Source organism: Salminus brasiliensis, chromosome 3 (genome assembly GCF_030463535.1).
Source record: "Salminus brasiliensis chromosome 3, fSalBra1.hap2, whole genome shotgun sequence".
In the NCBI taxonomy this organism is placed as follows: Eukaryota; Metazoa; Chordata; class Actinopteri; order Characiformes; family Bryconidae; genus Salminus; species Salminus brasiliensis.
In genome coordinates, this window is record NC_132880.1 from 44,173,364 (window position 1) to 44,197,778 (window position 24,415).

General features: G+C 41.2%; 2 protein-coding genes across 4 annotated transcripts in view; one reads left to right on the forward strand and one right to left on the reverse strand.

Annotated features, from left to right (window-relative positions):
* The first annotated feature begins 2,423 nt into the window (after positions 1 to 2,423).
* On the forward strand, positions 2,424 to 7,379 carry ccdc97 (coiled-coil domain containing 97). 2 transcript variants are annotated; one of them, XM_072674910.1, is made up of 6 exons: positions 2,424 to 2,538; positions 2,644 to 2,863; positions 4,072 to 4,399; positions 5,485 to 5,739; positions 6,891 to 7,017; positions 7,138 to 7,379. In XM_072674910.1, exons 2-6 carry the CDS (start codon positions 2,681 to 2,683, stop codon positions 7,268 to 7,270), a joined length of 1,026 nt encoding a protein of 341 aa, XP_072531011.1. In that variant the 5' UTR covers positions 2,424 to 2,538; positions 2,644 to 2,680; the 3' UTR covers positions 7,271 to 7,379. The 2 variants fall into 2 exon arrangements, with proteins under 2 accessions (XP_072531011.1, XP_072531012.1); XM_072674911.1 differs by having other exon boundaries at positions 2,444 to 2,498.
* A 1,711-nt stretch (positions 7,380 to 9,090) lies between these two features.
* llgl1 (LLGL scribble cell polarity complex component 1) overlaps positions 9,091 to 24,415 on the reverse strand; it is a 47,155-nt gene continuing 31,830 nt past the window's right edge. Inside the window, exons 12-23 of one of the 2 annotated variants that reach the window (XM_072676335.1) lie at positions 24,069 to 24,222; positions 22,021 to 22,125; positions 21,618 to 21,910; positions 21,171 to 21,324; positions 19,945 to 20,086; positions 17,616 to 17,899; positions 14,472 to 14,736; positions 14,234 to 14,348; positions 13,468 to 13,550; positions 13,064 to 13,181; positions 12,773 to 12,870; positions 9,091 to 10,501 (exon numbers count right to left, since the gene is read on the reverse strand). In XM_072676335.1, coding sequence (XP_072532436.1) covers positions 12,792 to 12,870; positions 13,064 to 13,181; positions 13,468 to 13,550; positions 14,234 to 14,348; positions 14,472 to 14,736; positions 17,616 to 17,899; positions 19,945 to 20,086; positions 21,171 to 21,324; positions 21,618 to 21,910; positions 22,021 to 22,125; positions 24,069 to 24,222 — 1,792 coding nt within the window. In that variant the 3' untranslated portion in view covers positions 9,091 to 10,501; positions 12,773 to 12,791. Of the gene's footprint in view, positions 10,502 to 12,772; positions 12,871 to 13,063; positions 13,185 to 13,467; positions 13,551 to 14,233; positions 14,349 to 14,471; positions 14,737 to 17,615; positions 17,900 to 19,944; positions 20,087 to 21,170; positions 21,325 to 21,617; positions 21,911 to 22,020; positions 22,126 to 24,068; positions 24,223 to 24,415 lie in introns of both variants that reach the window. The other variant, XM_072676334.1, reaches the window with a different exon arrangement.

Genomic DNA, 24,415 nt, shown 5'->3' on the forward strand with positions numbered 1-24,415 from the left:
GCTCCTCCTCATTTTCTCTGTGGCTTTTCAGTGCTCGAGAGCACTTTCCTGGCTGGGATAGAGAGAAGAGTGCATTATTAGGATGACTGCATTATATTCCTGGCCCTGGTCCAGCAATGCTTGATGTAGATGCACTGTAGGTCACGATGCACTCAGCTGATCACACCATCCTCTAGAAAGCCCACCTGTCCTGTTTGGAGCTGTTCCCTAACCAGGCTGAACTGTTCATTCTCAGATCTTCTAACTTGGTGGTGATGAGTTTGGAGGGATTGTAGTGTTGAATGTGGAGCTGTAGACAAAACACAGCTCAAAGACAAAAACCTTTAAGTACAATTTCTCCTCCTGGTGTCCAGATGGGTCAGAGCTATGTGTAGTGGGTGTGTGATGACATCATCAGAATAATGACCTAAGGTCTGGTCTACTTAAATCTGTTGGGTACCCTGCAGATGCTCCCTTGCACACCATATGTACATACATTTTTTTTAATTTTTGCAAAATAATGGACAGAAAAAATACTGAGACTGAAAGGAGAAATGCAGAAATAGCTGTAAGACACTGGTTATGTAAAGACAGAAGGTTCTGGAACTGTGATCTTTCCTCAGATGTGGAGATCTTAATGTGTGCGGGATTTAGCTTTCGAATTTTTAAGGTCTGTATCTGATTAGCTATATGAGCCATGTAAGAAGCTGCCACCCTCGAGCTCCAGGGGGGCCATGGCCTGACTGACCCTTCGCCTTGACCTCAGCTTTCTAAGCTGGAACATGCAAAGAGAAGAATTTCCTTTTACACTGTTAAAGCAATAAAATGCATCCGTTTGAAACTGTGGAGGAACCTCTTAAGGCACTTTGAGGAACCTTTTTTAAACTGAAGAACTTCTAAAAGTTCCTCAAGTTTCTCTAAGTCTAATAGTGTCTTTCCAAAGGTACCTTCGTACTTATAGGATTAAGTGAGATCAGACACTAACTGTCCAAAAGTGGGAATAGACCTGTTCATAGAAGACTTCCCCTAAATGAAAGCTATAAACAGGGCCTTCTTTCTTTCTGGATCACAAACACTACTCCAGCTCATCCCAGAGGTAGGCCTACTGAATGGAGCTCCAGAGAATGCAGTTCCACTCACAGCTGCTCCAGAGCGTCCCGGCCCATTGGCAGTTCTTTTTTTTTTCTCTGTAGATTACACTGCTGCATGGCAAGCTGTATTTAGTTTTCTTAAACGTTCTGTTGATTCTATCACTTAAATGTTTGGGCTAAATGACGTGTTGGCTGCCTGATTCTGATTTACAAAAGAAGTCTTTTGTTGGAGTGTGATTTTTTGGTCTAAAACAAACAACAACAAAAAAAAGAAGAACTGGTGAATAGCCTATTCACCAGTGCGGAAATGTGCGGAAATGTCTTTACAGTGGGAACAGTAGTTATAATATAAAAAAATAAAATATATAAGATATTAAATATATAAAAATATAAACTATAATTTTGCCTTGGCAGTAGCAGTAGGTACATAGGTACGTAGCACTAATGTTGGACAAAATTTTTGAAAGTACAGCTAGGGATTTAAAATATTGTATGAATTTTTCTAATGTGATGCAAGCGTGTCAAATCCAGATTATAACAAAATATTGTTTGCAATAGAAATATAAGTTGTTGGTTTTTTTTTTTTTTTTTTGCTTAACCGTTTGGTTATGGCAGTTAATTTGCATGTCAGGGAATACTATATAGGGAATACTATATATATACTATATAATACTATAATCTGCATTCAGGGAATACTATGTGCAATACCCCCCCCCTCCCCCATGTGCAATTAAGAGTCTTTTGCTGTAAATAATATTGTTATTGCTTTTTTAATTCTTATTTATATTGTGTATATAGTGTAAATTATTTATCTAAATTTTTGTAACTGAGTGTCTTGCTATCCCTTTCTGCTGTCACACTGAGAATTTCCCCACTGCGGGACTAATAAAGGACTATCTTATCTTATCTTATCTTATCTTATCTTATGTCAAATCAATATTTGTAGTGATGTTGAAATTATGCATATTTTCAGCTGTCAGCTAAGAAGATGGTCCTAAGATTATCTAAAAAAAAAACAAAAAAATCAAGAAAGGGCCAATAAGGGGTTAGACTTAGCCACTGTGCTCAACAGAAAACAGCAAATATTTTTAAAACAAATTTATAAAACCATGTGTCCATTAGAGAATTACATTATTTTAACCCATTTTACACAACCACACCTCTAATAAACCATTAAACAAAATCGTTTATAATATTTTATAGCTCTTCAGTATGCCATAAAGCATGCTCACAACAGCGGTGTTTTTCCCCGAGGTTTTAGCGACATCTAGTGGAAGTCGAACGCGTTACAGTTGAAGAGGAACCACTCAGTACAGCAAGGCGTGTGACGGACGACTAACCAGGACGCACGTAGCATGTATCCTAGCTAGCTAGTCTTCCAGTGTGCGAGTGAAACGTCCACTGCTGCTCATTTATACTCTCCTGTAGGTCAGTTTTAATGTCAGAGACGTCTGAAAAGCTCAGATATGTGAGTTTTGTGTGTATGTTGGCTGTTCTCACCCCATAAATCACTGATGTAGCTAAAGCTCAAGCCAGGGTTTGTACTGATTTGTGTTGCTTTGCTTGGTTCCAGTTTTCCTGACCACCTGATTATCACAGTCACAGCAGAAATGTGGGGGGAAATAGATTCAAGCCACAAGCCGGACAAACCAGGGGCTTTTGGAAAGTTTTGTGAGCCCCGGAGGGAGGAAGAAGAAGAAGAAGAGGAGGAGGAGGAAGAGGAGGATGAGGATGACAGAATGGTGCAGAGTGTCGGTGTGGTTTGTGCTCAGTCTTCAGTCCTCAAAGGACCGGTAAGGACTCTAATGATATTAATAATAACATAAAGTTAAACATATATATATATATAGCTAGTAAACCCATAGCAATAAGCAAGTGCTGCTGCTGCTGCTGCTGCTGCTGCTGCTGCTGTTGCTGTTGTTGTTATTGATGCTGCTGTTGCCCTGGCAACCTTATGGATGGGGCTTCTCTTTATTGTTTGGGCCTTTAAAGCAGTGCAATGCTTTGATGGTAAGAGGTAGCAAATGATCAAAGCAAACAACAATATGTCAAATAACAATAGATAATGAATGCATTCAACTACTTTAGGTTACACCTGTTGCTATCACAGATGTGCAAATGCACACACACAGGACTCTCTGGAGCAGGTAGACATGATGTTATTGGCACCATGCTGCCAGGTGTGGGCTAGAGGGGTATAAAGCCCCCCAGCCATGAATTAGGAAGTTTGTGATGAGGTCAGGTGGTGGGTGATCATTAGTCATCCTGACCTCATTAGCTAATGCTCTTGACAAAGAATGGGAATGCAACCCTTGATTTTGGAAGAAACAAATAATGTTTGCATGAACATTAGTCTGTATATATATATATATATACAAAACTAAACACATTTATATATAATGTGCAACATAATGCTGTGCAATTTGCTATGCAATGTCATCTATCAACACAGAAACTGAGGTTTGTTAAGCTCTGTTATATTGTAGTCTGTAAGTATTAAACTACAATTTATGATGTGCTCCAAGCCAAATACAGTTATTAACTTCAAAATTCAGAAGTTACAAATTCACACACCCACAGGAACTGGTAAGCAAATCTGAATGACTAAAATGCAACTAGAGTAGAAAATAGATTTATTTCATTTGCATCAGCTAATACTTTCATCCAGAACGACTTCCATTTGAATCCTGTTACTCAGGGATGGGGATGGAGTAGAGAATGTAGACCCTTAACTAAAGACTATTATTGGTGTAGTGTGGGGTGCTTGCCTGGACAGGAAGCAAAATGCTAGCTTATTACAAGAAGGTGGGGGGGGGGGTGATGTTAACAACTACACAACACCAACCACCTTCCCTTACTAATATACTTTAGTATAGAAGTAAATGTAATATTACATTAAATTAGCCAGGACAGTACAAGTATAGTAACAACTAGTATCTACCATGTCTGCTTTTAGTAGTAACAAGCAAAGGGTCATTTTCTGCTTGCCTTTATGTTACAGAAAGAAGTTTCCTGCGGCCTCAGTGCTATGATTGAGGCCATAGCATTCAGTGGAAGTCCAGTGAAAAGCCAGCAGCTGGGAGAGCCAGACCTTTCTGTGGAGGAGAAAAAGGAAGTCTTAATGGAACAGTATAAAGCCAAGCCCTTAGTCTTTCTGGAGCGGTATCATTCACACATGAAACCAGAACACTTGGAGGCTTTCTCTCACCTGAGCAGTGACTGTAGGGCACAGTACTACTGCACAGAGGTTCAGAAGCGGGCATCCAGCTCATCCAACAGGACGAGGGTCCGCAACCACCGCTATGCAGCCCTCCGAGCACTTCAGAAGGGTACGAGTAGCAGTTCAAGCTATGTTTATATTGTTTCACTATTTACAGTTTTCTGTTTCTAAGGTGAGATTTGTGTTTGTTCTGTAGATGTCTAGTGTGCCCTCGCTTTTACAGTCAACTGGCCGTAGCAAAAATAAAATATAATGAGAGATCTTATCCCCAACTCGCGGGTCTCTCCAGTCCAGTATAGAGTGATGCAGCTGAGCTCAGTTAGCTGAATAACGTATGCCACATGTTAAGGATTGCTCAATAGAAATGTCACTAATCTCTTGTCTTATTAGATAGTCCTGACTTGCGTTGTGCCAGGATTGGTATTTTTAGTCCTGGGCTTCCCCTACAGTTGGGGAGTATATCACACACCACTGGCATTAATACAAATCATGCTTTGAGTACTCCCTCATGGACGGCTGTACGCATGCATTTGTTGACAAGCTGAGAGATACAGAGGCTGCATCTGAAGGTAAAAAGTGTGTGAACTGAGGCGGTAGAGTAGAGCAATATTTTTATCGTATCATGATAAACTTTGTTATTGTGATACATAATATGCTTTTCTAATATATTGAGGATATTTTGTAAGTGCTTAATAAACACTGATCAACTGCAGGTTTCATTACAAACAGTGTTATTAGACTGGTTTAAATAGATGAAGAGCAGCAGATGTTAAATAAAGATTACTGTATTCAGTACGGGAGAGGATCTGAATAGTAGTTTTTAAGAATCTGTCAAAAAAATACCATGACATAGTATTTTTACCATATCGCCCAGCTCTAGCTGGTATAAATTTGTGAGCGCTAGAACTATACACGTCATGATAGAATAATATTATTGTGAGAGTTATGTGTTTGGGTTAAACCAATTATGTATGATGGTCTTTTTAGCTCATTATTCTGATATTTTAAGGTAGACTTGCTACATAATGTTGCTCTAAGTTAGTGGCTAACAGAGAAACCCTGCTTTCTGAAGTCCTCCTCTGGGTTTAGTAGAAGTGCTACAACAGGTAAATCACTAAACTGTGCCTGACTCTGGATCTCCTGTACAGGAATCAAACACCCCTGTCCTAACTGAACCATTGTTTTCCTCCATAGAGGGGCAGTACTTCAGTGAGGAGCAGATGCGTTTTCGAGAGCCTCTGCTGTATGAGCAGTACATTGGGCAGTATCTGAGCGAGGAGGAGATCCTGCAGCGCTCTGAAGAAGCCATGCAGAAAGGCCCAGGTTGCCTGTCTGACCTGCTCATTAACTCCTACCAGGAGAAACAGCTCCAGAACCGACTGCAGGAGGAGCAGGACAAAGAGCAGTGTGCAGTGGAGGAGGAGGAGGAGGAAGAAGAGGAGGAGATGGGTTAGTAACCTTTGGACTTTGTCACTGAGTGACATTTAAAAACGCCAAACAATATATTAGGGCTGCAGGACTGAACAGAAGACCAGGCGCGTCATGATGTTCATTTCTATCTTACATCCCATCTTCCATCTGTGTTGTTTAAATAGTGTTTGCAAATATATCTACAGTGATGGGCGTGGTGGTCTCAAAATGAGGTGTGTTCAGGTAAATTTCTGAATTGTTACTATCTTGGCAATGGAAAACACAGGTACGCCACTGACTGAAAACAATCCAGGTAGACGTCAACAGTCAGACGTTCGTTGCTATCCGCACCTGGGAATGGCAAGTGGCACGGTGATTGGTTTATTACATATTATGCCAAAAACACACCCAGGATTAATTAAGAGACTTATTACATGCCTTTTGCGGGTTTTGCCTGATTTGAAGGCATCAGTTTGAATGCCTTTTTATTGCATCTTTTACAATTCTTCATCAACTCAGGTGTTCTGTCCAGTTGGGTATTACAGTAGTGTAGTAAAAGTGTAGTAGTAGTAGTGTTTTGCTAAATGAGAGACAAGCCTTTGTTTCTCTTGCTATATTTTTAATCTGTTTATCTCTTAGTCCAGTGATCAGCGCACATTAACTTTTCAAACCAGCCAAACCACACCATCCTTATTACTGGATTTTGGTGTTTTGTCCCTCCTCTTGCTCAAAAACAGCATCCTAAAATTTCTGTTAATCACAGTAAAACAGAGATCAAACTACTCTATTTTCTTTTGATTGCTGTTTGTTATAGTTATTATCTATAAAAAAACAGACATATCAGTGAAATTAACAGAATTTTAAAGTTAAATAAATGCAAAATATATTTATAAAAAATGTGGGCCATATTCCTTCCATGATTTCAAATATCATGTTATTAAATGCAACATACTTTAAGCAGTTTTTTGGGAAAGGTAGCGATAAATATGGCCTTTAAAACAGACTACAACTAACAATGACTAAAATATTTTAATGTGACTAAAACTAAATCACCTGCCAGGCTGTCAGGCTCTAAGGCAGTAAGGTTAAGAGGGAAACACTGAATTCTGCACCACAGTGGTGAGACCTGCTTTAATCTAGAACCATGCATGATGAATGTTTGTGACTGGATTGTGTTTCTGGACTCTTAGAGAATAATGCATCTGGACAGGCAGAATGGGAGCCGACGGCTGAAGAGAAAGCAATGCTGAGAGAAGAGTTTCTGAGTCAAATGCATCAGAGATTCTTGGATGGCAAAGACAAGGACTTCGACTACAGGTTGGTCCTGCGTTAATGCCTGGTGTAAAACTTTACTGTAGCATTTGGCTTCTGCCTTTAACACACCACTGTCCCAGTACATCCCAACCCAGTAAGATATGTTAATCACGTCTGTTGCAGCGAAGTGGACGAGAACCCAGATTATGATAACCTGGACATCTTAAGCCACGATGCAGAAGAGCGATACTTTGATGAGGAAGATGATGAGGAGGAGGAGGAGGAAGAAGATGATAAGATGGACAATATGAACTAAGTTGTGAGGGGTTGATTTAAAACACTGCAACTTTGGAACATCACTTTCTTCTGTTATACAGAGTGATCTAGTTTTGTATTATACATATTAACATGTTTCAAGTGCTGAATAAAACTGTTTTGTCTTGATCTCAATTTCAATGTTCTGCTGTTATGACTCATGAATGATCGTGCATGGCTGTGATGTTTACTGTGAGGTTTATTGGGTATAGGGTATCTGTGTAGTTCTATAATGCAAAACTCCTCTGCCTAAGAAGTAATAGCATAACAAACAGAAGAAAACAACTGCAAGTGAGAAACAGTTTAATTAGTTGGTCTGTGTGAGGAGCTGGAGGACCTGCAGGCTGTACAGCGAGTGAGTAGAGTTAGTTTCTGTGACGTAGCAACAAACTGGTTTTATCATTTAATTTGGCAGAAGAAAATGCTAGAACATTTAATGCTGTGTTCAAGTCTTAATTTATTTCTAACGAGATTTTTCTTCCTGTTGTATAAAAGCAGAATGTTGCACTTAAGGTTGCATTATCGACGCAATGCAGTCAGAACTAAATACTACACTCACATTTCATTCTGCTGCATCACAGCCGTGCTGTAGCTTCACTCTCTCTCCTATGGCCTTATCGTCACATTTCTTGTTCATACCTTTTCTGCTAAAGTGAATGAAAACGTGTGAGAATAACATATTGGGCTATGTTCTGCAGTGTGCTAAAACAGTTACAGCTGGCTCCTCCAAACACATCCCTTATCTTGTTACTCTTCTTATGGCAGACTAGCATTCAGACAAAAAAAAAATGCACCTAAACCATTTATAGATGCACAGGAGAATAAAGGTCATACAGACACTGTTCTCTCCAAACTGGCAACTTTACAAGAGATGGAAAAACAAGAAAGTATACATGATAAAAAAATACATGAGATTTTACATATGATGCAACAAGTAAATGTTAATAATAGACAAAAAAAAAAAAAAAAAAAAAAAACACCACATTAAACATCTAGATTAGAGAGGTCCCTCTGAAATGTAAAAACAGGAATTCCTCTGGTGTAACAGTACGAGTTGAACTGAACCAAGTATATCCTCTACCAAGCAGTGTGCTGACTGTGCTGAACTGGGAACTGAATGTGATGCACACAGTTTTTTTTCCTCTTTTCAAATGAACTAAAAAATGAAGGTTAAACTTAAAGACCCGAAAGTCAAACAGAACTGAGAAACGATAGAGAATCACTGAAGTGTCTCAGTGGAAGAACATGTAGGTGTTAAACTGATTTAACAAACTTTTCATAAAAGCTGACACTGAACCTGAATAATTTGACTGAATTACAGAACTCATTTTGGGGAAAGGAAATGTGTATATATATATTAGTAGGGATGTAAAGATTCAAATCACACTTCATATAGATAGTTTATAAATAATAGTTCAAACTCACATTATTCTGAAAATTGATCATCATCAATGTTGTTGCACAACCTACTAATAAAACTGAAAACGTGCTGGAGCATGTGGCCCTCAAACAGTGCAACTGCATCATACACCCATCAGCAGAAAGCCCATTTGCCACAATGCACAGTCATTTTTTTGAAGTTTTTCAGTGCAGTGGCACACTGTGTGCATGTCTTTAAGGCTACACCTTTCAGTGACTAGTTAGGTACAGAATGGCCTACTGCGCAGATTCACATCATCCATCCATGTACAGAGTATGCAGGATTTGAGCCTCCGTTTAAAACGGAAATTGATTTGCTTGGATGAACCTCAGTCTATTCGACACCTTTTGATCAAATCTGTTGACCAAAATGAATTAATAAATAAGTAAAAATGCCACCAATTAAAGGAGTAAATACTTTATTAACATTCTCCATTAGCATAACTATAATCTTCAATTACAATTCTACACAAGAAACAAATTAAATACAGATTCACAGGCTATGTGTTGAATGTAACAGGTAAAGGTTAATGTTTGTAATGAAGACAAAAATATACAAAAAAAAAAAAAGATTAATTGAACATCTAGATTAGTGAGGTCCCTCTGAAGTCTAAAAACAGGAATTCCACTGGTGTAACAGTACGGGTTTGTTAAACTGAACAAAGTATATCCTCTACCAAGCAGTGTGCTGATGCGGTCAGTTCCCTGGACAATGTGACATGTACATTTTTATTTTTATTAAAAACAAAACAAAACAAAACAAAAAAAAGACAATAAAAAATAAATTCCTAGTCATTTCTAAAATCCATCAACATTGACAACTGGTTCAAACGATTTCCCCAAATACCTACAACTCGTACTGCGTTGGCACAACATTTGTTTAAGGCTTCCTTCTAGGTCACTTCATCAGCTGAATGAGCTACATGAAACTTGTTTTCCGAATGGAGTTGGAAACACAGAATTCCTAAATAATCTATATAAAACAGTAGAAATCCAAATTAAATGGGTGGTATAAAATTATTCTATAGAATACAGGGTACATGGAGAATCAGTAATTATTAGTTCCTTCATTTTTTTTTGTTAATATTGTAACAAAAGTGTACATGAGTAATAAACTCAATGCTCAAAACTCTCCAATTACTGATGTGAATACTTACACATGTGAACACACCATGTTCCCTCATCTTCTACAGTTCACAGTTAATTGTCAGAATTACTTCTAGTTGGCAAGTGGCTACACATGAGAGGGGGGGGGGGGTTGGGGGGGACCACAAAAAGCTATTCATCAAACCCACAGGGTCCATAAGCTGAACTTTTCAATGGCCTCCTGATTATTGTGTGCGTCAGAACCCATCAAAGTATCACAGAGAAGGTTGAAAAGGCTGTCGGGAGGCAACTGAATGGCACACACAGAGAGAGGGCAGGCAAAGTGGCGTAGTGGCACATGGAAAGAGGAATGTGTAGGAAAATAAAGGGCATCAAAAAAAAAAAAAGTAAAAATAATCTACTGGTCACATGGTCAGTACATGTATCCTGACTGCCTCTTGCCTGCAGGTTGTGCAACATATGTGATCTACCTTCCTTCTCTGAAGCTCTAGTGTAACGTGCCACACACACACACCGCAAGAGCAACATTAGTTGAAGGGAAGAGGAGGCAAGGCAAAGGGAGGGCAAAAGGTGAATCATTCCAAGTTTTGGCACAGGAGAACGTGCAGCATCCCCGCCATTGTCCAAATTCCCAGAGCCATATCCTCCATCTCACGTTCTGATTAGGAGCATCAAGACATTCTTCATCACTTCTCCTGTAAGAGCCCTGAAAAACAGAATCTTTAATTATAATGTAATCAGTTCAGTGGTGCTTAATTACAGGCACTTGTCCAAAGAGCACCCTCTTTGACCCGCACTAACACAAATGTCCACTAGGCGGCAGCAGCAGTAGTAGCAGCAGCAGCAGCAGCAATCTGCTGAAGCTTTAGAAAGAATGCTTTAGAGTTTTTCACTTTAATGTTATATATTATTAAATATCTGGCAGTTCTTTACATTGCATCATTTCATGCTTTGATCAATAGAAATGCTCCAAAATTACCTGGAATAAAATCTTGTCGTTTTAAGGATACAAGGTCTTTACTTAGGTCTTCTCATATTTGTACATCACTGTCAAGCAATGTATAAAGAATAGGCATAGGCTGTGTATTGTGTTACGCAGGCATGTATGACCTGTTGCTCAGGCTGAATGTTAGCTGGGGCAGGTGGTCATGCATACAATGAACTGCCAGTTTGCTGTGGTTCCGTCCAGGTGGGCAGAAGAAAGTGGTCCAAGCTTAAATGTCCCAAAACACAATGAAAGACCATTTATAGTCTTATCTGCATTATTAAGCTCTCAAGGCCATCATGATACAAATCGGAGTGCAACGCGACATCTATGATTCAATTAATTCATGATACAGGGTTCAAAATATTTACTTATAATAAAGATAAATAACTGTATCCAGTTGTTGCCTAATCCGCCAATGAGACTAGAGCTGGGAGGCAGGATATACACAGTCACGTTTTCCCACTGAGAGATCACAAATGCACATATGGCATGTTGCAATCTACAATTACACTCATTTACAGCTAAAAAGGAAGTAGAAGGCTGTATAATCAAGAACCTCAAACCACACCTCCAATACCTGGCCCACACATCAGGATGTTCTGGAAATTCTTACCCAGTGGTCTCTAAACCTACTCATGGAGAGCTACCTACCCCCGGGCTTTGGATTCAACTCCACTCCACCCCACCTGATTGGCTGAATGGAGTGTGTTGGTATGTTAGATTTGGGTTGGTGATGAAACCTGTAGAAATATGCATCATATGGACAAAAGTATTGGCACACCTCTTAATCACTGATATCCAGGCAATTCATTCAGTCTTGTTGCCACAGGTGTATAAAAATCAAGCCCCTAGTCATGCAGTCTGACTTTCTTACACACATTAGTGAAAGAATGGGAGGTTCTAAGGAGCTCACTGAACTCCAGCGTGGTTCTGTGTGTAATAGGAGACACTGCTGCAACAAAACAACATCACCTGGTGAAATTTCCTTCCTCCTAGACCTTCCTCCATCAGCTGAGAGTGGTATTACTATTGAACAGTGGAAGCATTTAGGAACCCCAGAGAGCGTCAGACCACGTAAAGTTACAGAGTGAGCTCAGTGCATAGTGCAGAAAACTCTCCAATGCTCTGCTGACATAACTGCAGAGCTTCAAAGGGTGACCAACACCATATTAATGCCTATGGGTTTAGAATAGGTCGTCATAAATGCTCCTGTACGTGTGCCAAACTTTTGCCCATATAGTGTAGCTCTCCAGGAAGACCACTGTTCAAAATTAAAATGTTGAAAATGTGAGCTCTTACATAATGACCATATTTCTGATGTTTTGGTCAGTCATCCTTCATCCACACTTTTTAGGACATCCTGCTGTTTTGGTGTGAAGTGAATAAAACTAAAAAACTGATGCAGTGTGTGTAACAGTGGGTAAACTGAGTGGGGGCTCTGGGTCCCAAAAAGGGGAAAACTGACTGAAGTCTGCTACTGTTACAGCATATGGCATCTGGGACTGTTCTTTTAGCCCTGCAGGATCTTTAAGAGTGTTCTGTTACTGTGTGGCCATTTATCAAAAAGTAAAGCAGGCTGTAAGACCCCTGTGGTGTTTAATGGCGTTCCGAACAAAATGGAAAATGTTTAGTCATGCACAACTACAAAGATTCACCAAGTCTAGAGTGGATCTTCACTCTCACACACACACACACATATATATATATATATATATATATATATATATATATATATATATATATATATATATATATATATATATATATATATATATATATATATATATATATACATACACACACACACACACACACACACACACACAACGGCCTCTGGGCTCAACAGGGGCTCATTTCCTTGCTTGGGCAAATCCTCCTGCTGGATCCGAAAACAAATATCCGCTTCCATTCAGACATGAAAGCAAGATCACTCCCCAGCTAGATCTAATGGATCTAGTGGAGTGGTTCCAAATTAAAGGTGAAACTTGCCTCCAGTTGACGTCCCTGCTCAGTTGATGAGAATTCCAGAAGGTCGTCCATCTTCCTCACTCCTATTCCTCAAGTTATTCTCAGCCTCGTCCACGGTCCTAAGGTAGCAACAAACACTTTTACATCTCTAAGGCACACAATATCATCTACCATCCACAGACAGAGACCCAAACATCCATAAAACCAATATGGTGTGGCCATTTAGCTTCTGAATCCGTGCTATTAAGGGTGGGGGGGGTCCAATAAGGTCATGCCTTCCAGGTCCTCTGCAAGAGAAAATTCTCCACTCACACTAGGAAATCTTTCACATCCTCCAATGTGAGCTCTCCTGTGGTGTCGAGTGTGATGTCAGCGCTGCTGTTTGGGGAATCCAGAGCAGGAGAGGACAGAGGACTCACCTCATCGAACACTACTGATAACCAGTGAGAGAAAGAGACTGTTAACAGAAGAAACCAACTAGGCCTATTAAAACATGCATCACATCCCAACAGGCTTGATTTCCAGCTTAGCAAAGACAACTGCAATAGTAAGCACTTCCATTTCACTCTGAAAAAAATGTGAAAATGAAAATGAATGACTTCAAGCACTTAGCATATTAAGCATCCTTACATAAGAAAACATCTGTGAGGCTCTTCTGTATTTAAAACTCAAAACAGCTGCAAAGTAGATTACAGGATAGAAATGAGAAGTTCTACCTTCAGCATCCCCCGCAGACCTGCTCTCTCCCATCGACTGCGCCTTGTGTGTGCCGTTGGCCTGGGGTGAAACTGCGCAGAAACTGAAAGGATTTCATAAGAGGGAATTACTACCTCACAAGACCATACATACCTCTCACTAAAACAGGCAACACTCATCAGCCCAGTGTGATGCAGCATGACGCCAGACCACACTTAGTATCACAAGCTCAATTTCATACTACTTATTCATTCACCACCCCAGTAAGTCACAGATTTCTTTAGAGCATCCAACTACAGAATGTGCAATTTTGCTTAGAATTAAAATGACTCCGATTCCTGCTTCAGCAAAAGTATTTGGACACCAGCCTACTCATCGTTTCCTCAGAAAACAAGGGTATTAAAGGCTTTTGTTGGAGTAACTTTCTCTACTGTCCAGGGAATGCTTTCTACTAGACTGCGGAGCATTGCTGTGAGGATCTGACTGCATTCAGCAATAAGAGCAGTGATTGAGAATTAAGAACTCATGTCAAAGTATTGAATGATGCACAATCATCCCTGCTACATAGTTTAATTAATAATAAAGATCTATTAAATGGCATTATGGAAACTGCACCCCTTTTATAGAATGCCTTTTGTACAGTACTCAGACTTTGTGCTTTCCATAAATAAATAAAATGCATACTGGACAATAAACATGCAGACGCGTGAGAAAGACGCTACTATTGTTTGCGTTGTTTGTTAGTTAGATATGCAGCAAAACTCTTTCCATTTACAGGTAACTTACCTGGGTTCAGAAGAATCATGTGGTCGATCAAACTCCACCTGACACAGTGGCTCTGTAATTACCCGCGCAGACAGGGAGAACCGCTCATACTCCGAAGGCGAGATCAGATAGAATCCTGTTACAGGGCAACAGTACAGGGTCATCAACCAACAAGCACATCTTTAAATTGAACAAAATGGGTCTATAATTATATTAAAAACAAACAAAAAAAAATAATAAATTAAAAAATAATAAATACCTTGCCCAGTCTTGGTGAAGACACATGACGCGATGCCGCTAATGTCTTCCTTGCGGATGCAGTCGTATCGCACTTGCGGCCTCAGTGCAGGTATACTGAACACGTGGATGTCTCCAAGGTTGGTGAGGCAAACCAGGCCATTCTCAGAGTAATCCTCAGAGGCCACGCTGCAGAAGTTCACCAGAGCTACCTTCCGCACACGACAGCCTTCGTGAGCAGTCAGCTTAAACTTGGTCTTGGCGCTGACTTTAGGCAGCATGAACACCTGTAACAAGACATCAGTTACTGGTACAGCGTACAAGCGTTTTCCACACAACAGGAATCTGCACACAAACCAGTCAAAGTGGTTCTAGCACAATGTTGTAATATTGTTCGTAAAACTTTGTGGGGAAGCTCGTAGTTTCCAGTTTTTATTTTAAAACTTTCATATATTGAATTGCATTTTCATTTTGCAGTCACAGTACACTGCTTTATGGTGTAATCTGTACACCACTGGCTCAATTAGTACTAAAATAAAGGTGCTGCAAAAGCATCTTTGAGCGATGCCATACTGAGGACCCGCGACTCGGCCTTCAGAGTGGGTGACAGGGCGGCCCTGAGGAAAGCAAGAGCCAAATTGTCACGAGCCATCCGAGAGGCAAAGCGCACACACGCCCAGAGAATCCACAGCCAATTCAAAGACACGGGTAACACGCGGCGCATGTGGCAGGGCATCCAGGAAATCACAAACTACAGGACAATGCCACAGTCCTGTGACAGTGATGCCTTCCTCCCCGATGCCCTGAACGACTTTTATGCACGGTTGGAGGCACAGAACAACATGTTGGTGAGCAAGATCACACCCAAGCCAGACGAACAGGTGTTGTGTCTGATTGCAGTGGACGTGAGGAAAACTCTGCGCAGAGTCAACCCACGGAAAGCTGCAGGACCAGACAACATCCCCGGCAGAGTGCTCAGAGAGTGTGCAGACCAGTTGACAGATGTTTTCACGGACATCTTCAACGTCTCCCTGCGCAGCTCCACTGTCCCAATGTGCCTCAAGACCACCACCATCTACCCCGCGCCGAAGAAGTCCACGGTGTCCTGCCTCAATGACTACAGTCCCGTAGCTCTCACGCCCATCATCATGAAGTGCTTCGAGAGGCTAGTCATGAGGAACATCAAGACCCAACTGCAATTTGCATATCGTCCCAACCGCTCCACGGACGATGCCATCACCACCACCCTTCATCTCTCCCTTACCCACCTGGAGAAGGACACCTCCGTCAGAATGCTGTTCATAGACTTCAGTTTAGCATTCAACACCATCATCCCACAGAATCTCACCAGGAAGTTAAGCCTGCTGGGCCTCAACACCCCCCTCTGCAACTGGATCCTGGACTTCCTGACAGGGAGGCCCCAGTTAGTCCGGTTTGGGGACAGCAGCTCCAGCACCATCGCAATGAACACTGGGGCACCCCAGGGCAGTGTACGGAGTCCTCTGCTGTTCACCCTGCTGACTCATGACTGTGTTGCGAAACACAGTTCCAACAGAATCATAAAGTTCGCCGATGATACAACTGTGCAGGGTCTGCATCACTGCCTGGTTTGGGACCTGCACAGTCTCTGACCGCAAGACCCTCCAACGCATTGTGAGGACAGCTGAGAGGATCTTCAGAGTCTCTCTCCCCTCCGTTATGGACATTTACACTGCCCGCTGCATCCGCAAAGCAACCAGCATTGTGGATGACTCCACCCACCTCTCACACAGACTGTTCTCCCTCCTGCCATCAGGAAGAAGGTACCGCAGCATCCGGTCCAACACGACCAGACTCTGCAATAGCTTCTTCCCAAAGCCATCAGACTTCTCAACTCAACTTAACTTCTGACCTGATGTCTTTTCTGCTTCTCTCACTCTCTCACTCACCATTTACCCCAGATAAAATGGGAAGCATTTTTTTTTGCACAAAGCATTTGCACTAATAACTTTACTACCTCACTGGACTCTATTTATTACACACTGTAGAATTTGCACACTACCGTCAATTATTTATTATTCTCCGTCTGTACTGTGTTGTCTGTCCGCACTTGTTTGTGTTGCACTTGTGTTTTGTATGCACTGTCTATGTTGCACCATGGTCCTGGAGGAACATTGTTTCGTTTCACTGTGTACTCTGTATGTAGTTGAAATGACAATAAAACCCACTTGACTTGACTTGAGAAGAGAAGGTTTCTGTGAAGCTGGTTTGTGACCTCAGGTTGTAAAAGTTTGATACAAATAAGTTTGACTGAATTTTGCAAAAATTATTCATCAAAATCAAATCAACCAAAAGTGATTCTTCTAACAGATTCATTTCACATGTCTGTAAAACAATCGTGGATTAAAAACAAAACCAAAACAAAACAAAAAGCCCAGAAGTTGCGAATTCTTATTCCGGGCTGGGCTTTTATTCATTATTGCATTTTTGTTATTGCTTATTCACTGTTCTCAGAAATCATATTGCTCTGCTGTGTTACTGTTACTGGAAGAGGAGTTCCCCTTTTATGTTTCATCACCTCTCAATGTGTGTTATTAGTCAGTATGCATTTCTTTGCCACCGTCTCCCTGGCTAATTTATGCTTCTGCGTCAAATCTACACCATAAGTACAGCATAAGTACTGCGTAGCCACGTACCCAACACCATACCCTACCACACCCCTCCTCTGAAATGTAACTACATGACGTGGAGACGCAGACCGCAGCAACTGATCGGTTCGCTTGATACTACTGTATTTCCACCTTCGCCGTCATTTTTAAATTCAGAACCAAATGAATGGGTTTAATGGCCGTATGGACGAATCTCCTGATGTCTTCTTTATAACTGCAGAAATTTTAGTAAAAGTATCTGTAGCCACCATTGTTTATAATATTCTAAAGAAGTCAACACAGCAGTATAGAAACCCCCATTACCAACCAATGCAGTAAACACTCACAGCGGCGTAGGCCACTCGCACAGGCTATTGCATAGATTTCATTTTTAAAAAATATCTTTAATTTTCACTTTAGTAGATTAGTGGAAGACACTAGTTGTAGCTAATTAATTAAAAAAGGATATCAATGTTAAATAGTAACTGCAAAATGTGTTTCTTTTTTTTTTGCACTGATGAGCTGCACACCATGCTCACCTTGAACTGTTCCTCGGAGGCTATCAGTACTGAATGGCTGCCCTGCATGTCTGGAGCTTTAGCCAGGTCCCGGGACACCTCGTAGGGCTCCGGCAGTGGGTTGCCCCTGCCGTCCAGCACAGCGATGGACACCACTGGAGCTCTGTGCATTAGCTGGATCTCCTTCCCCAGAAGGGCCTCCACACTCTGCTCTGAAAACTTCTCCTGAGAGGGCACGTCCAGGGCGTACGCGTACACACAGCCGGAGTTCGTCCCAGCCCACATGGTGGGGCCATGGTGCGTTCCTGAGCACAAAAAGAAATATTATAGAAAGTGGAGATGACTCTTAGACACACTGATGGCAAGAAAGAGCTGATAAAATCTGTTTTATTTTCTCCGTCTTTAAGCAAATAACAATGTTTTAGTAAGCGTCAATTTTCGAACAAAACCGCCAAAAGCTCCTGCCAATAATGGAAATTATTGCACACTTCTACCACCTACGCAAAAGCACATCTGTATCTGTCCCTAAAGAATTTCACGGGTTCATCTGAGTTTTAAGTGCAGGTGTAGAACAGCAATCCAGCTGTTTCTCTAAAAATACTGAACGAAAGTTTGAACTTCCAATAACGTTAACCCTTCACACACAGCCAGAACCATTAGACATGATTCAAATCTACTGCATTAAACAAACAATAACTCCTTGTGCAAAATTCCCCCTGCAAGCATCCAATCCCCTGTAAATACATTATTCGACCTCTATTGTGCAAAACAGAGTTTCAGAATGACCTTTGCAGATGTTTGAGACAGGGCAAGGCTTGGGTGTGTGGTCCAAAAAAGACCAGACGCTTCCAAATTCAGCAAAGAGGCTTTCAGTAAGAAAAACAACAGCTTGGGCGAGTCAGTTTGGCCACAGTCAGATATGTTTTTGGTACTATTGGATATTCTTCAGCACTTCTAAAGTTTTTTTCAAATAACCGCTGAGCTGGACTTATTTACTGTGGCTTGCAAAACCCCCACTCCAGAGTCCTGAAGGGTCCTTTTGCAGTCAGAGGTTTCTGATTTGCATTTCTAGCAACCCAACAAGCGGTTCTCAGAAGGCTTTTGCTTGTTATTCTATAAGCAGTCATCTCAGCAGGCATTCTTGATCTTCCAGAGCTCAATTTGAAATATAAAAAATATCTGCAATGAACAGGTGAAGTGAGGAAACCTCTTACTAACACTTCTTCTCAAAAGTCATCAACTGCTTTGTGGGCATTCATTATTTTAATGTTCAGTGCTAAGCTGCTTCTTCTGCCAGGTTCACACAAGTTTTGCCCCAATTTTCAGTCGCTGCCTGTGTTTGGACATAAGCCTCAGGTCAAAAGCAACGGCAGCTGAAGAACTTTCAGTGCTGCATGTAGGCAAAACAATGCTTCGTTACCTCCTGTTAGTAAAAAAACTAATTACATTAATACCGTGTGTACCAACCTGCCAAAGCCCCTCTAATTAGATTAGTACACAGTACACATCTGGCAGTACACACACATCTGGCAAAAGAGGAGCCCATTGCTGCTGATTGTTGGAAGGATGTTTGAGGAAGGTTTGAGCTTAGAAATGTCCATCACCTGGACTCCTAAAGAGGAGTGTTAACAAGCCAAAGCCCTAACATGATGATAAAGGTTTTCTGAGATATCTGATATCTCCTGGTGGTGGTCAACCGTTCCCCTTTTAATTTTAAAATTGTACAAAAACAAAACTAATACAATATCTTGCTCAAAATGTTACCAAAAAAAATAAATAAATAAATCATGGAAAAAAAAAAAAAAAAAAAAAAAAAAAAAAAAAAAAAAAAAAATTCATGCTTCAATTAATCTTCTACTCATTTAGCTTGCAAGACAAATTTGAACCAGGGGTGCCCAAATTGTTGCATACCACTGTATACTAAGACTCCTTTTCCAACACAAAGCAATGTAAATGTCTTAGGATGGAAAAACCTCAGCGATCTTGTGCTTTACTCTCTGCAGAACGCTGCATCACTGTGAAAAGGTCTCTTCAATCTAGGCTAATTACAGAAACCAATCTAGTAGTCAAGGCTCATGGGGATTTATACACCAACAGAAATGAACCATTTATTTACTTGAGCTGAAATGTTTGCCAATTAGACTAGATCAATGGTTCCCAGCCTTGGTCCTATTGTAGGCCTCCTCTGCATATTACAGAAGGTCTTCTCTACTCTATTAAAAGCTCATCACCAAATTAACCTCTCCTGAGCTGCATGTACAGGTTTGCTAAATAAAATGGTATTATTAATGCATGGTAGAGGTGGCGCTCCAAAAACCAGCAGCAGAGCACAGTGGTGAGGTGTGTGTACCGTCTCGGAGGAAGGTGTCAGCAAAGCAGAGGCACCGCACAACCCCAGAGAGGGAGTCATCAGCCGAGCGTGGCTCAATCCGTCTCTGCACCGGCGTCACCTCAGCATCCTGCTCTGCTAGCTGGGCATTGGCCTCCTGGACCTAAAATGAACACAACCAGGGGACACGATAGTTACAGCACAATCAGCTGAAGAACTGCAGCGGGGAAAACACTGGGATAAATGGAACAATGTAAATTTAGATGAATAATCATCTGCAGAATTTTAATAAAAGATCAATTCAGTCACATGAGAATACTACAGAGCCTAACCATAGAGTTCACACTTTTCTCAAAGGTAAACTGATTACTATATAATTACCAACCAGGTTGGTCACTAATAAAATTTCATTATGCTGAATATGTGCAGAACATAGCCAGCATCAAGGGGTTTTTCTGAACATTTGGTTGGAGACCAATAAATTGGCAGGAACAATGGTCGTGGTCTCATTCAATCCATGTATATTTTTTATACATCTATATCAATTTCTTAAAACATTCATACAAACTGTAATACGTTATTGTCGATTCTTATGCATCAATATAATTGTTGCGGATACAATGACTGAAAACAAGACAGTTACTAAAAATATATATAAATAATAATATAAATAATAATAAATATTAATATTTTTATTATTATTAATAATAATAATAATAATAATAAATGAGCCATCACAAAAAAATATCCAATTACAATTGCAATTCAAGTTACTGTTGCAATTGTTACTACTACTAACGACAATCTTCCTTCCTTCTGTTTAAGTATTTGTACATATGTATGAGGCTCCTTTGCTCTAATATGTTTATTGTACTTCTGTGCTGCTGTAATACCCGACTTTACCTCTCCCTCCTCTGGAATTAATAAAGTTATCCATCCATCCATCTATCTGATAATCATTATGATCATCATCATAAATAATAACATTGCCATAATTGTTTCTAACAGAATTAACAGCATAGTTAATAATAATAATAATCCAGGGTTACATAATAAAGTCCCTCTATAAATGTAGGGGAGGAGAGGCTGATCAATCAATTTATAGAAGACCATGAGAAGAATTATCATTCACCCAGTCCTTTTGCATGCTTGTACTACACTGGCAGTAAATGGGCCAAGAGCTACAGCTCCAGCATGAATGCTGACTGAGAAGAACTGCCGAAAGTGTCCAGTAATAAAGCACTCACTTTACTGGAGGGACTGCTGACCAAGACGCGCTTCTTTCCAGACACTCTGCTCTTCCGGATTCTCCTGAACGACTGCCGAAGGGACTTTTTCAGGGACTTGACTCGTGAGAGAGGCCCCTCCATAGCCAGTGAGTCATTGGGGTGAAGTGTGCACCTGGAGCGAAAAGCAAAGCCTTTTCTCAGATGCAGAACTTTGATCATTTTCTCTGACTTCAAATATTTATGAGCTTGGCAATTATTGTGCATTCTGACGTCTTCAAGTCACGCATGTTGAGGAAATATAATACATAATCAAGTACAATGCATAATTACAGTAAGACACACTGGAACAATTACTAAACCTGAATTATTAGAAGGAAGAACACTAATCAGAAAGGTATCCTGGACGCACTGCAACTACTCTGCAAAGTAATATGGTCTTTCATGTTGGCTGGGCCCCACTGTTACCTTGCCAGCACTGGGCTACGGCGATGGTAGTCGAAGAGGCCGAAGCCGTGACTGGTGCCAAATGCAATGAGGTTCCACTCTGCGTGCAACGTTACTGCGGTAACCGCCGCAGGGGGCATGCACTGCACTAGGACAACAGGCTGGAATCCAGGAGCAAACAGCACAGGGCCAGACTTCGGAGGCAGTCTGTCATGACCCTTCCACGTAAAACCCTCCCGGTCCTGGAGGAGGTCCAGCGTGGCCACATCAATCATGTGATCAGACTTCTCATCAGACAGATACAACACAATCACCTGAAAAGAGAGTCATAACAGCAGTTCTGTGACACTGTGGAAGAACAGCCAGCGTAGTCTGATGTATACAGGCATGTTTTGGTTTCCCTGCTAAGCAGAAAAAGGCCTACCTGCCCTGCAGTTCCAGCCACCACCAGCTTGCCACTGTATTTGCACAAACAGATCTTCTGGATTCCAAGCCTGGGGTCATCACTGTATGGGTCAAAACAGCCCACCTGCAAAAAAACAAAAAAAGTGGCTCAATATCCTGTTAGGGTATAGTCACAGATGGGCCCATATGGGCAGAGCCTGCATAGCATACGCTCACTCACTCAGATGATAGAACACACGTTCTACCTTCAATAACATACTACATACTTTCCATAGGCCCAATCGGACACATCCCAAACTGATTAAACCCAAAATGTCCACAATTCAACAGCACAACCAGGCGCATGTTCAAGCTCAGAGCGTTGTGCACTGTTCTGCTATGATTTCCAGGTTCAACACGTTTCCTTGAAGCAGTGTGAAGCAGTCTGAAGCTCTGAGGTATGTTTTCTCTCATTCAATGGGTGAGTCAGTAGTGTTCCCCAATCTTAAGCAGGCCTCTGCGGCTTGGCGTGCACAACAGAGTGGTCAAAAAAACACCAGTTTTGTTAAATACACATTTTGCCTGTGCTGAAAACAGTCCAGATTTGTCCCACACACAGGCTATAGAGGGTATGCACTGACATCACGCTCCCGCTGGAACACACCCCCTTTACTCAGACTGACAAAATGTTCCTCGGCATGGCTGCAGCGTTTATTAGGGGAAACCTGGAATTAAACAAGCTATCTGCTTAACAGGCGGGCAGTAGGACTCGACAGTGATCCATCAAAATAACCAACGGTCTATAAGCATTGGTGATGCAAGGAACAGCCAGCTAACTGAGGCTCAAATCGAACCTGTTTAGAGGATAAAGCCTCATCTCAGAGCAAAAAGTCTGAATTTACTAGACAATCTCATCCAGATTTGCTTGCTTTCCCTTTTAATTGAACTCAGCATGTCCCCAAATTCTTAACTAATGTGGGTTTAGTTTGTTTACAACCCGTTTTCAAAGGGTGACCTCACCAAACGGTAAGTTCCCACAGGTTTCAGTACCTGGATTCTAGGATTGCAGCAATCCATCAGTTTCTCTTCTCTTTAGCTTTCAGCAGTCAGAATTCCTGCTGAATCGGTTTGTACAGTCAGTATCGCAACAGCTTTTTCCTGTTTTTGTGTTTTGGCAGTGTTCACACAGAACAGCAACACAGCTACTCAGTCTGTCTTTTAGACATTTAACAGGCATGGCAGCAGTGACTGCCACCTGTGACGTCCTGTGCATACCCTCTATAGGTGGGAGTCCCAACTAGCCCAAATTATATTCATTGCCACCCAACTATATTCAATAGTCAATTGATTTATTGCCAATTTAATTAATTAAGAAACAACAACTCCATTACACTGACATGAAGCCCAATTAAAGAATACAGTCCTATGGTTATATCCTTGCCCTAAACCTTTACTTCAGCCAGCCAAGCCTACAAGGTACCTCACATCTAAAAGCCACAACACTAAAAATATGGAAGATATTATTCTTTAATCACAGCCCACACACCTCCACCGTACTCCCACCAGATTTGATTCAAACCTGCAGGAAACATTGAAGATTATATTTTATCTTGAGCATGTATGGTTTTCAAGGAGCTTGTTGTTTAGAGTTGACAAGACTAAAGTTAACAGAACGAACAGGAACATATAAGGCCATGGAACAAAAATGGAGCATATACAGCAAAACAGTCCAGCTGTGCCATCCAGAAGAGGAATGTGCTTGATTTTTAGCAGATCCAAGCAAAGCGTTTCAGGCCTCAGACAGTCTGCTTTTAATTAGAGAGGAGAAAAAAGGGGGGGAAAGACTGCAGTGTGAATCCCACAGGCCGTGCATGGCTGCGTGCCAGACTGCAGTCCACGGCAGGGGGAAAGGTGGAGAAAGAAGAGAGAAGCGAGGTAAGAAAACTCCAGAACTGAGAGATTACCATCATTTCAACAGAAAAAAAAGCTCAACATGAGATTTAACCACAGGATCTTTGAGCAGAAAAACAATGCCTACGTCAATGAATTAATAAAACCAAGCCCAGGTGGGTTTGATCAAGACCTGACCTTTCTGAAGGGAGGCCACTCCTCCTCACTGGCCTGGTTTAGGCTGTCATTGTGGTCACAGTCAGTCTGGAAGATGTTGGATGTGCTCAGTTTGTAGAGAGGCCTGAGCGACACTCCTGAAGCATCCCAGAAACGCACTGTGCCATCCTCGTGACTGAAGACAAACAAGTGACAAACCAGTCTCACTTTATGAACACTGTCTCACTTTATGAACTCATTTACTCAACTGTATTTTGCAAGGCACAGATTTAGTGCAGCAATATATATATATATTTTTTTTTCCAAAAAGTCACACCCCTATTTCAAGGGGTTGTGTAAGATTTAGTAAAAACCCTTACAGCAGCTGG

What these genes read in the sequence shown, in the direction of transcription:
- ccdc97 (XM_072674910.1), top strand. Translation starts at nt 2,681, where the DNA reads ATGTGGGGGGAAATAGATTCAAGCCACAAGCCGGACAAACCAGGGGCT. An exon ending in CCTCCGAGCACTTCAGAAGG is followed by an intron (nt 4,400 to 5,484) that starts GTACGAGTAGCA and finishes TTTCCTCCATAG; the next exon opens with AGGGGCAGTACTTCAGTGAG. An exon ending in GACAAGGACTTCGACTACAG is followed by an intron (nt 7,018 to 7,137) that starts GTTGGTCCTGCG and finishes CGTCTGTTGCAG; the next exon opens with CGAAGTGGACGAGAACCCAG.